Source organism: Anabas testudineus, chromosome 23 (genome assembly GCF_900324465.2).
Source record: "Anabas testudineus chromosome 23, fAnaTes1.2, whole genome shotgun sequence".
In the NCBI taxonomy this organism is placed as follows: domain Eukaryota; kingdom Metazoa; phylum Chordata; class Actinopteri; order Anabantiformes; family Anabantidae; genus Anabas; species Anabas testudineus.
In genome coordinates, this window is record NC_046631.1 from 2733010 (window position 1) to 2745651 (window position 12642).

Genomic DNA, 12642 nt, shown 5'->3' on the forward strand with positions numbered 1-12642 from the left:
TTGCCATGGAAATGGCAAGTCACTCCACGGTGAAAAGTGTGTTGGTGCTCTGAAACAGCTTGCAGAGGGGAAAGGGGATGAAGAGGGAGGAGGAGGGATTTCTAAAGACAGGGTTAATTGACTGAACACACACACATAGTGACACACTGAATTGCACAAATGCTTGTAACCCCCTTTCATTCACATTCATTAACTGCCTTCAGGACCTGCACAGCCTTCAAAAACGAGGGGTATAACAGAGGATACACAGAGAAACGGAACAATGGATGCATTCTCACCTGCATTCAGTATTGGAAGTATCAGTATTAGACACACACAGACAATGAAATAGAAAATAAAGGTGCCACCAGTTAACGTGGTGATTGTCTGCTGGTCTAAATCACAGTACCTCAGCTAGTCTGAGATCCGAACCTTATGTACTCTGAATTATCTGTCTAACATGTTGTTGCAACATCACTGCCAAGGGAAATGTCTACTTTTGCCGAACTCGCCAACACATTAACAGCAGGCACATGCACACTTCTTTGGATGCCTGAGTATTAAAATATGAATGCATACTGTCTCGCATTTGATGCAAAAACAACAATATTTAATCATCTTGAACAAAGACACATGGAGGTCAATAAATGTGCTTGCCATTAATGGACTTTTTACAGCCTAGTGTCAGATTCCATGGTATACAAAACCATGGAAAGTAAAGTCTCCATTATAGCCTGACAGATTGCACTTTTCACTCCAGAGCTGACAAAGTGCAGTGAGGCTTTTTTTTTTTTTAAGGTCTTATAGGATGTTGTCAGAAGTGTAAGCTGGTTAAAGTGTATCGGCCACAGCTGAAGCCGAACCACCCCCCACTCTCCGCCTGCCTGAAGGGGCTTTAAACTGCAGACTGGAGGTGACTCACAGCCAGATGAACCCTGCTCACTGTGCTGACTGACAGCCAGACAGACAGTCTAATGGTGCATAACTTCATGCTGTCACTGGATCACCAACCTCTCTTTATTCCCACAGCATCTCTAAGTCTGCCCTTTTTTGTATACCTCTGTTTATTTTTATTTTTTTCAGAAGTAGCATCAGGCTTAAATCCAGTAAGATGTGCATTTCTGCATGTCTCTGTCTACCTGTCTAATATTTTGTTATTTAAGACTTTACTACACTTGTATTTAGGGTAGTGAGTCTTGAATGTGTGTATGTTTGTGTATAACAGAGGGACAGAAGGGTGTTGATATGGTATCAGGCACCCAGGTTTATGCGTAAAGGTCAATGCTCAGCAGCTGACACTAAAACATTTATTTTACACCCATGATGGATGTTTATGTGCCCAACATGTTTGTGTGTGCCGCAAAGCTCCACATGAAATATTTGCCAAGCATGGTTTTACTGAAAATAGCTGAAGTAAACACCATTCTCATACATCACAACTCAGCGTTCAGGCCTGTCATGGAATAAACACCAGTGACTTTAATATGTAAGTTCAAATACTAGTGATTTTAATCTTTAATGGTTTGAAAAGTGATAAAAAGCCAAACATATACACAGTGGTCTGTAGAATGAGATATTACCGAAGCAGTTTAAGGAAATATTACATAAATCAGAATTGAACCACTATTAACTTTGTATTACATTATGTAATCATGTGCTATAAAGCATGGAACAACTGAAATGTTGTCGCTTGCAAAGTCGCATTTCTTTGTAGTTTCCATAAACCTTTTTTTGCCTTTTTACGTATTTTCATTTATATATTTGTTCTTAGTTTGTTTGACTGTCTGCTTTGGTTCTGCGAAAATGACATGTTACACACACAAGCAGGTTTATTATATTTCGGTGCACTCAAACCACCAAAACATGTATAACACGTCATAATTTAGGTCAAGCAGGGTTGGTAAAAGGCAGGCAGTCAGAGAGGACATGCGAGTCAAAGTTAGAGTCTGATAGCAGGCAACTGCTGCAGAAAGTTTAATTTTAATGTGAGTCTTGCAAACTGAAAGAGCTTTATTCTATAGATTATCTATTGATGTTGAACAATCACACTGGAAGAAATCCTTGAATCAGACACATAAACACAAATTTCCACATCCACTGCCTGCTCAAAATATCAGACATTTTTCAGTTTAGTTTGCAGCACTCTATTTTTCCCAAGTGGATAAGCTTACTTTCCTCTCGTTACTACATACACTGTCTACATTTATAACAGCTAAATGAAACACACTTTCCACTAGAATAAATAAATGCAAGACCATATTCCTAGAACACAATAGTGGGTGATGAGTGAATCTGAGGGTGGGTGCAGTATGTAATCTGCAGTATGTACAGTGATTTAATTTGTGTTTTGCTAGTCACACTAGCTCTGGTTCTTTTAACTAGAGCTGTCCAGTTACTGAAGCTCAGTGTTGAGCATATCTCAAACGTGTCAGTATAATCTGATATCGTGCTGATGAAATGCATATTATTATTATTTACTTTTATGCTATAGTTCTTGTCCTAGGGGCCTCTACTTGTCTCTCTCCTCACCTGTGGAGTGCCCCTCCTGTCTCTGCTTTGCACAGAGAACATGGACACAAACACAGAGTAGAGATAAGCAGTGATCGTACAAGCAACCTATCAAACCCCTGTTGAACAAACCTGCAGAAAGATGTCGTCTCATTTGGTGTTGTGTGTTTACATAGTGCTCATTATGCAAATTTTAGTGAATTGTTGTGAACAAGCTGAAATAAGATGCTAATTTTATGTAACAATTTAGAATTTTTGTATAGGATGGAGATGGACCTGCTCTAAATGTCTGCAGAACACATTGTTTGAACACTGAAACAGTGAAACATTGGAGGGTAATATATATATACCTATTATTAATATTCAAATATCCAGTGTTAAAGGATGTAGATGAGGACCAAGACCAACAAGACTTGGTCAGCACATCTCTACTTACAATTTTTATCCACCTGCAAACTTGCTGTCAGAAGTAGGACGTTACAGCACATTTAAGTGCAGACTCCTTCAAGATGCCTGTGGAGTAACAACAATGGAATTTTGTTCTTTAGTTCGAACCCGCTGTTGAAATTCTGCCCACTGGGAATAAGCTCCCACTAACTACATTATGCGACACTGAAATATTCACAAAGTTTGCATGACTTTTGAGCTCAGTGTGCATTAAAACAAACTTTTTGGTTTAACTTAACCTTTGTCAGTCACTACAACAAATATTAAAACTGTGTAAAATGTGTTGAAATTAGCTATATCCTACATATGACATTATTATACGTATTAATAACAGTAAAGTGTAGTAAATCATGCCGTTTAAATCATGTGGTTGTTTGTACACAATATATTGAAGTTTGCAGTATCGTCCTTAATTTACTAAATTTAGTGTAATTAATGTTCTATGTTGTTAATATTGATATATTAATAGTTAGGAAATGGCTTCGGGAATCATATCTTCAGGGCCACTGCTGTGTTTAGTTTAGTTTTTTTAAATGTATCAAACCAGCACTGCCTTTAATGACCATCCTTTCTGTTTCTCTGTTTTTTTCTTTTCTTCCCTGGTTCAGAAGCGGTAAGAGGAATTCCAGTACCTGGCGGGATGAATGGGAGTGGTAGTGGTGGAACAGTTCCCACCAGCCTCAGTGGGCAGCAGCTGGCCTCTGCCATCCCCTCACCCACCGCCGGCAAGTCCTGGCGCAGCAAGTCCATGAACCTCAAGCACAGCGCCACCTCATCCATGCTGGCAAGCCCTACGCACTCACCCTCCACCACCCCATCACCACAGGCACCCGAAGGTCTTCAGCCACAGGGAAGCGATGCATTAAAAGTAGGGTCAGCTATTGTCGGTGGACCCCAGAGGTCCATGTTGGAGAAGTTCCGCTTGATTAACCCCAGATCGGCTTCACGAGCATCACCATCTGTAGTAGAAATGGCTCTGCAGGAGGAGGATGACCTGTCAGAGTATGGTGAGGATGGATTGACACCCACAGGATCAGTGTGCAGCAGCGGCAGTAGCAGTGCTACAGCAAAGCAGGTGTCTACTAAGAGCAACGCATCACCCCTCAGTGCACCTAGCAAGACTTCCTCTTCATTTTCAAAATCTTCAGCCAATGGCAGTAGGTCTATGGGCCCATCCAAAGACAAGGAGGACAAAAGTAAGTCTGGGAAATCTTTCAAGGACAGCTCTCCACCCAAAGAAGAGCGTGAGTCATTTGTTGACTCCAACAAGAAGACCTCCAAAATTGCCAGCCTCATTCCAAAGGGAGGAAAGCCATCATCAGGGAAGAAAGATGGCGGCGCCTCCTCAGCTTCAACTGGCATCCCAAAGCCAGGTCTTAAAGCTCCTGCTACATCGGCAGCAAAGCCTCAGAGTCAGTCCCAGACCCAAAGTCAGGCTGCCTTAAACAGCAGTGGCAACATGCGGGGTGGAGAAGGTGAGAGAGGCAAGCTGATGAAAGGAGGGCAGGGAGGGAGTTTCTACATACAGCGCACCACTGGGGGCCCAGAGGGCAAACGGACCAGCATGACCTCTTCCACCAGCACCTCAGCCCTCTCTGGGTCCAGTGGAATGCTGGGAGGAGGAGGAGGTGGAGGAGCACTTGGAGGGAACGGAGTAGTTCAGCTTCCTCAACAACAGCAGCACAACCACCCCAATACGGCCACTGTGGCTCCCTTTATGTACAGGTGAGAAGTGCTCCACATCGTATTTAGTATACTGCCTAAGTTCATGTTACCTGCACATGTTCAGACACACATGCTCACAGTCACACACTGACATCTTGTGAAATCCTGGAGTTCTCCCAGTGATCAGCTGGCGCTCCCCACTGTGCCTCTTGCTCTCGCCTCCACATCTCTTCACAGTCATTACAGAACAAATTAACATCCCCAGCCTGCTGCTTGCCAAAGCCTATTATTTAACTGTCTGAGTTTCATCTTTGATGTGAGAATCCAGACATTGGCAGCAGTCAGGAACCCATTCCCCTTTCCTTCATTCAACCTGTGTTTTCCTGCATGCAGCTGGTGCATGCCCTGATGTTGCAGCCATCAGAGGTACAGGAAGTGGGTAAATCTGCCCAGCAGGACCGATTTTCTCTTATGACAGCAGAGGTAATCCAGGGCAAAAAATGGAGGAGCTGCCAAAGTCTCTGGGATGCTTTTGTACTCAGAGAGAAAAAGAGTTAGGAATCCCATTAAACAAGGCTTAATCCTTTACCCCTTCTCTCCCCCCTCTCTACAGCCTCCTCTGTTGTGCATAGTCAGCTCTGCCATATTCGTGCATTAGCATTACTTTAATCCCACACATTTAGCCAGTTAAAACTGCTTCGGATGTATCATTCCTGAGCAGATAGTGAGTGATAGTCAGTTATGAAGGAGAGAGGTAAAAACACAGACAGCCCACTCAATTAGCAAAAAGTAGATAGGAAAAAATAGAGTGCAGAAACAACCATCTGTGGTGTAGATTTCTGAAGGAGCATTTTGAAGCCTGAAGTTGACCACTAGATTGAATTTTTGACAGACAGTGTTAGAAGTTCCAAATAAGTGAATATGAGATAGAACAAGCAGCAACACTATAAATGCTCCAAAAAATACCTTGCTCCATTGTCTTCAAAACACACCAGCTAGGAGATATTTCCTAGTGAGCGTGTTACTGTAGTCTCCTTCTTCATCCTCCTCTTCTCTTGCTATAAATGTTCTTCCTCACCAGCAGGCCTCACCCACAACCGTCAGCATGCAGACAGAAAGTGTAAAGAACTCTTGCAGTGCTGCAGTTGACCATCATGTTCGCCCAGTTAGGCATCTTTGTCTTTTCTTCTACGCCTACTCAGTTTTTTTCTGCTAAGCTTAACAGATCAGTGTTGTCGTTGGATTGCGCACTAACTGCTGCAGTTATTGTGCAGGATTGATGTGTGGCAACATTCCTCAGTGCTCATTTGTGTGTCTGTGCTAGTATTTCCCACAGATCACCTGTCAATCAATCAGTGTGGGGGGTACTGTGAATACACGTCCTTAGACTATGTGTTGATAAAACAATAAATGGAAACGCTCTTACAAAACTGGCACACTTAAAACACAGTTCAGTTCATTACACAACCACGAACAACAGAGCATGAGGTAAACAGGGACTGAATCAACTGACCTTCACTTATAAAGTAGCAGAATCCACATTTAGTAAATAATGTTTTGTCACTTCATCAGTCTGCAGTCATTTGTTTCCCAAATACGATACTGATTCCTTATTTTGAGTACAAATGGATGTGTGCAACATTGGTAGTGAATATCCATCTGTGTGAATCCAGTGAAGTGAAAGAACCTTGCAAGAAGAAAAAATGCTTTCTCACTTGAACCAAAGTCACAGCCTGATGCTGCTGTAGCAATTGTAAACCAATTTTTATCTGCAATCCGGCAGGTGGTGGTGGTCCCTGGTGTGTGTGTGTGTGTGTGTGTGTGCGTGTGTGTGGCAGAGATATTGGAGGAAATATACAGTAATTTGTGCATGTGTATGTTTGTTTAGTTTATTAGTGTATGATCTTTGTGTGTGTTTGCTTTCCCTTCTTTTGGATGTGAATCATCTGACACTGCACTTTTTTGTTTTCTTGTCACTCGTGTGTGTGTGTGTGTGTGTGTGTGTGTGTGTGTGTGTGTGTGTGTGTGTGTGTGTGTGTGTGTATGTGTGTGTGTGTGTGTGTGTGTGTTTGGGTTGGAGTAGTTTGTCTGATGAAGTATATTGGACTCTATCCTTGTTTCTTCAGATAACCAAACAAACAGTTGAGGTTGAGCATGATGCAGGAGGAGCTAGATGCACAAAACACACACACACACACACACACACTCATCCAAGACATCCCCTCCTCCCTTAGAGGAGTGTATCTGTTGAATATGCGATTGAGACCAAACGCTGACTCAGAAATCAAACGCTTTTCTTGCTTAATGTTGCAGAAATATAGAGTAAATGCAAATGTAGGAGAATTAATGGCTGTTGCTTTAAATCAAACCCTGAAATTTTTTATAACACTTCTATTCCAACAAACGGATCTCGGCTCACTATTGGCATGGTCACATTTTAGCCACAGATCATAATATATTTGTGTTTTACTAAATGTTTAATGTGGGAGTAGTTTTTAATGCAACATTAAACTAAAACCTGGGACATAAGAGAACTTCCATCTTTGAAAAGAATAACAATTTTACAAACTATTTGCTTTTAGATTAAGATGTTTACAATATATATAGTACATCAATTATGCAAGATCCTTTAGTTTCAAAAGGATGTCAATGGGGACTTGTTTAATTATTTATTGTAATTATTTATGTTCACATAAAACATGTTGAAAAGTTTAACAAGCTAATTTAAAACAGTCCAGATAAAAACCTCAGTAATGTACCACACTTTTCATAGTAGATCATTGTTTTAGACTGGACTATGACAACCATAACTCCTGCTGCATTGCTGTTGTGAAATCACTGTATTGGCTGTAGTCAAGCGCAAATTTAGCTGATATTTTAGCCTGTCTGTGTAACTGCAGTGTATTATTTGTTTTTTGTGCCTTCAGGACATTCTCAGAAAATGACTGCACCATGGTGGCACCAGCTGACCCCTGCCTCAGCCCCACCAAGGGAGAGTTGGTCTACAGCAAGACAGCCAAACAGTGCCTGGAGGAGATATCAGGTACAGCAGGTCAACACACATGCTGTGGGCTCTGCATTGATAATGTGGTTGTGTAGTTATGTCTTTGTAATAATGTTCATGCAGGAATTTAACCCTCATCTGATGCTGGATTTCTATACTATTTTAATGCTGCGCTGATACTCTGCATGTGAAAGCAATTAGACTGAATGTTTTCCCTATCTACAAAATATAACATGAAAACTGCAGTATTACCTGATTCCTTGATACTGTATGTTTGAAATGGAGCGAACTCCAGGGTCTGTTGGAGTGATACCAGGGGGTAACTGCAGGATTAGAGATTTTAAAGGTTGCTGATGTGGGTAGCACAATGCACTGGTCTTGTGCAGCTGGTGTGATAGTGTATTTTCAGTAAGTGTGTATGAGCGAATGAGAGTCTGTTTGTGTTAACTGGGGGATCCCTGTTCTGCACTGGTTTCATGTAGCGAAGGGAAAAGGTCAGCGCTGACAGCCAGACACAGCTCTTTGTTTACATCCCTGCAGGCTGCCATCATCTGTTACAATCCCAGCGCTGCATCACAACCAGTGATATGACACAGCATTGTCAGTACATACACATCATTTGTTGTTTATATTGTAAGTTCAGCAGGGGGACAGCCTTTGAAAAGTATTACTTGGCATTCGATGGATACTTTTACCCAAACCTCTTACAGTGCCATTAGTTCAGATATTTGTGCCGTATCCAGGTGTAGGAGTGCTTCTAAACTGCCTTAGTGGCTGTTGGGCTTTGCACCTAAACAAAAATGGAGCATGAAAGCTAGGTAAAGGACTAAGGTCTCAAAGCAACATGGGAAGTGATGTTGTAAACCAGAAAATGTCCTCCTATGTTATGCATTCATTACAAGAAGAATTGTGTTCAACTATCATGGTCATAACACATATACAACTGAAAACTGCTGGTTAAGTTTGTTTTTTAAAGAGGGAAGACTGCAGATGTCTTCATTGTCTTTTAATTACAGTCAGTGGACATCTGTGCAGTTGAGCTTCTGTATCTGAGAGGTCAAGAGTTTCTTACCACAGACTGAAATTCTTGACAAAGAGCACGATGAGAGGTTAAACCAGGCAACACACCATCAAAACACAAACTCTTGGAACAAAAAATGTCATTGTTTCGATTGGATTTTGCCAGTTGCTATCTATGGGAAAATAATACTGTTTGTTGAAGGTTACTGGGGATCCTTTAAAAATGTCTGCAAATGACTTGAATTTAATATTTAGGGATCAAATCCACCTTGATTCAATTGGTGGATATCATGATTTCCATTTGTATAATAATAGAAATAACAGAGGTCATCTTGGTCAATAACAGCTAACCGTGAAAAATGAGATGTCAACTTCAAAGGGAAGCCAGAAAGACTTCAAGCTTCTGCACAAGCAACAGCATGTGATTACAGGTTTTAGGAGGTCAGGCTGGCAGTAACATTCCGGACATTTTGCTTTGGTTGTGGCTTTTCAAATCCTGTCATTTAAAGGATAAAATTAAACTGCACAACTGACCATTCCCTTTGTTTGGGGTCCATTTCAAACACTTGCTCTTTGTTGTCACGTTTGATGGTCATTTCTCCCGTTTTTCCCGCTATTTCCTCACAGAGAGGAGAAATTAGTCTTCGAGAAGGAAATTCAAGTGTATGTTTATCACGAATGCCACATGACAAGCCTGCTTATTTTACATTTAAAGACAACACCAATGTCAATAGTGACAATACCCTTTAAAAATTCATTTATGCATTTGTACAATATGCAGACACAAAATGTAAAAAGGTTAAGAAATGAATTGGTTATGTTTTATTTCAAATTAATAACAGCATTTACATTTGCGAACATAGCACAAACAAAACTAATAGGAGAGTCGCTCAAAGAGTAAACAAATGAGTAGTATCACTTTAATTACGTTTTCTGTGGTGACTGCTTCCACTGTCTTCTAGCCATTCTAGCTGTCTTCCACAATATGTGGACTAATAGCAGCAGGGTTAATAATGCTTGTATTGAATAATGGCGGAATATGTCGGTTCTTGTTCTCATTATTGATCCATGATAAACTGTGGTCTCGCTGTTATTGCTCTTAAGATAGCATTTAATTGAGTTGGGTGGGCATCATGTTGCAGCAGGGGCTGCAAGCTTGCAGGTGCGATGTCCAAAGAACTCACTATCAGACTAAACAGAGAGCTGGGGAGACACAGAGAGAGAGAGAGAGGGCGAAAGATGTGTGAGTGACAAAAGATAGATAACAGTAAGAGGAGGGAATGAAAAGTGAGAGAATGTGGGGGATTAAGGGAAAGAGAGTGATAGAGAGAAGCAGGGCTCAGAGAGACAGAGAGAGAGAGAGAGAGAGAGAGAGGCATGCTGCAATGAGCACGCAGATCGAGAGCTATGTGAACCCATTCGCCAGCTTCACCACTCATTCACTAGTGCATTCTGCGCTGTGAGGAGAGAGGAACCGTCAGAGAGTCAGAAGGGAGCCAGCAGAAGTGTGGCAGTGAGGTGGTAATTAAAGAAGAGACAGAAGGTGGAGGCAGAGCGATGAGAGTGAATGAGAAGAGGCTGTCATTTAATAGGGGAAAAGATAAAGAGTGTGAGCGCAGGAGGGAGCGAGAATGTGTAAGTGAGGAACGGAGGCGAATCATTCATCCACGCCCCTGATTGTGGTGAAGCAAGAGAAAGGAGCCAAGAAGACAGAGAAACAGCATGAGGACTGGAGAAGGGGTGGAAGAAATAAGTGTTTGTGTCTGGCTCAGCATCAAACCTTGAGTATGGGCTGGCTCAAGGATGGATTTGGATTCTACCTATGTGCCTAGGTGGGAGGTTTTTTTCTCCCCTCTTCAATCTGTGCTTGCTTTCCCTCCCGCCCTACAAAGCCTGGACCTTAGTCAGGAGGCGTGGGACGTGGGGACACATCTCCCTACATCCTCCACTTGTCTTTCCTCCATCTGCTCTCAGTGACAGCGCATCCAAGATGTGAAGCAAAGAGCCATGCACAGGTAGCTCCACTTGCTTGCAAACTGTCAGTCACTGAACCACCAAAGGTAAAGCGGTAAGCTGCAAAAAGGGACTGGAGTGGTGAGCAAAGATGAAGAGAGGAGCAGAGTTCTCTGTGTATCAGGGAGGCAGTCCAGCACGGCGGCCTCCCCAGCCTCTCCCCGACAACCTCAACCTGCGCCTCAAGCAGCGCTCACTCACAAATCTGACCCTGCTCAGTGATGGAGAACAGCGAGTTTACTCCTTTGAGCTTGATGACCCACCGTCTCGTCTTTCCCAACCTCAGAATTCTTCATTGTACTCATCTTCCACACAGCGGGCAGGAGGTAGCCTCCAGGGAAGCCCCAGGAAGGAGGCAGTCACAAGGGGCGGAGGTGTGCGAGGCACCAGGGCTCGATCACTGTCACTCTCCCTCACAAAGGTGCTTTCTCAGTCAGAGCATTCCCTCATCCCGGTCCCCTGGCGATGCACAGCTGCGGCCAGTCGGCCACAGCGGGCATCCTATAGTGGCCACCCACGGACTGAGCCGCAGCGAAAGTCCAGGGAGGGGGCAGGAACAGATGAAGAGGGCAGCAGCGGGCATTCAGATGAAGAGCTAGCAGCAAGCAAGGTTGGTGGAAAGCGGGAAGGCAAGGAGAAGGACGGTGGGTACTGGGCTGAAGAGGAGGTTTCAGGGGGAGGTCCTCGTGAGGGGACAGCTCAGCTGGATAAGGAGGTGATCCTCACCATGCTGGGCGATCTGGAGCAGGTGCTGCACACAAAACCTTGCCCGCGTAAGTCAATACAGTCTCAACAAAGAAAATGTGTGTGAATGTTGAAAATATTAAATACTAAAGCCAGAAATAATTTGGGGATTACATTTCTCCAGTATTAATGGAAAATTATGACAACAGCACAAAATGAAAACTTTGGACAGAAAGTAAAAGAACGTCATGTTAAGTACTTAGGTTTTGGTTTTGATAACCAACTTGAGAAGAAAATGTGAATCTCAAAAGGAAATTACTACAATAAGCTGGTTATTTTCTTAATTCTCACAGAGAAGCCTATTTCTCTGAGCACACATTTGAATTTTAAGAAATTCTCTGAGAAAAGTGGGAACCGGGGCTGGGTTTTACAACCACAGCTAGTGGTGTGCGAGTCATAAACACATGCACCGTTAAATGTTAATGCAGCCTCACTGACAAGATACACACAAGCAGTTTAAATCCACATTTTAAAATATCTCTCTTACACAGCAACATTTGTTGCTGTCATTGTCTGGTAGTGAGGCACTCTGCTGTGTATGCTGCATTGTTAAGTGCTATTTAGCACTCAGAGTCTAACATATGCCAACAGTTACCATATTATATCTTGTCAGTAGCTTTAACATCTAGCTTTGCAGAACTCACCGCCAACATGAGTGATATAAAGTAAGTGCTTTGTGCTTTTAAAGCAAGCACCAATGTACCAAGCTGACTTTGATGTTTCACAGGTTCAGTTGATAAGACAGGCCATTTTTTATATAGTTGTGACAGCAGAGGTAGTTATTGCAGATACAGACACAGTATAGCTTTAGCAAAGAGCAGATTATTGCTGATTTCTTTTAGGCAGGTTGAGGCATGATGCAGCATAAAGCAGAAATAATTGAGACACAGACGATGGAAAATCAACTCCTCCTCCAGTGAAAAATCACAGCTTTTTTTACTAGCACCTCCCTCGCTGCCTGCAATTCACACAACCAATGTGATCAATAGCCTATTATTTACCTTACCTTGTGCATGTGTGTATCTGCATACAGGTGATTTTTTTTGTCTTGTAGTGCACATACTGTACATGTTTCTGTGCGTTTTCCAAGAAACGTACTAAAATCTTTAAAGAACTCTTTCACCCTGTCAAAGTTGGTTTTCAAAGTATACAGCTGCTGTTGTTGCAGTTTGCGTTTTTTTTGCCTCTAAACAGTTGTTGTTGTTGATACGTATTAACAAGCTTGCAATGTGCTGCAACGCTGCAGGCACCAACTAAATTGT

General features: G+C 42.4%; 1 protein-coding gene across 7 annotated transcripts in view; it reads left to right on the forward strand.

Annotated features, from left to right (window-relative positions):
• Window positions 1-12642, forward strand: part of nav3 (neuron navigator 3) — a 247766-nt gene that overhangs the window by 169684 nt on the left and 65440 nt on the right. For all 7 annotated transcript variants that reach the window (XM_026363685.1, XM_026363681.1, XM_026363682.1 and 4 more), the window contains 2 exons: window positions 3543-4659; window positions 7527-7642. In XM_026363685.1, coding sequence (XP_026219470.1) covers window positions 3543-4659; window positions 7527-7642 — 1233 coding nt within the window. The remainder of the gene's footprint in view (window positions 1-3542; window positions 4660-7526; window positions 7643-12642) is intronic.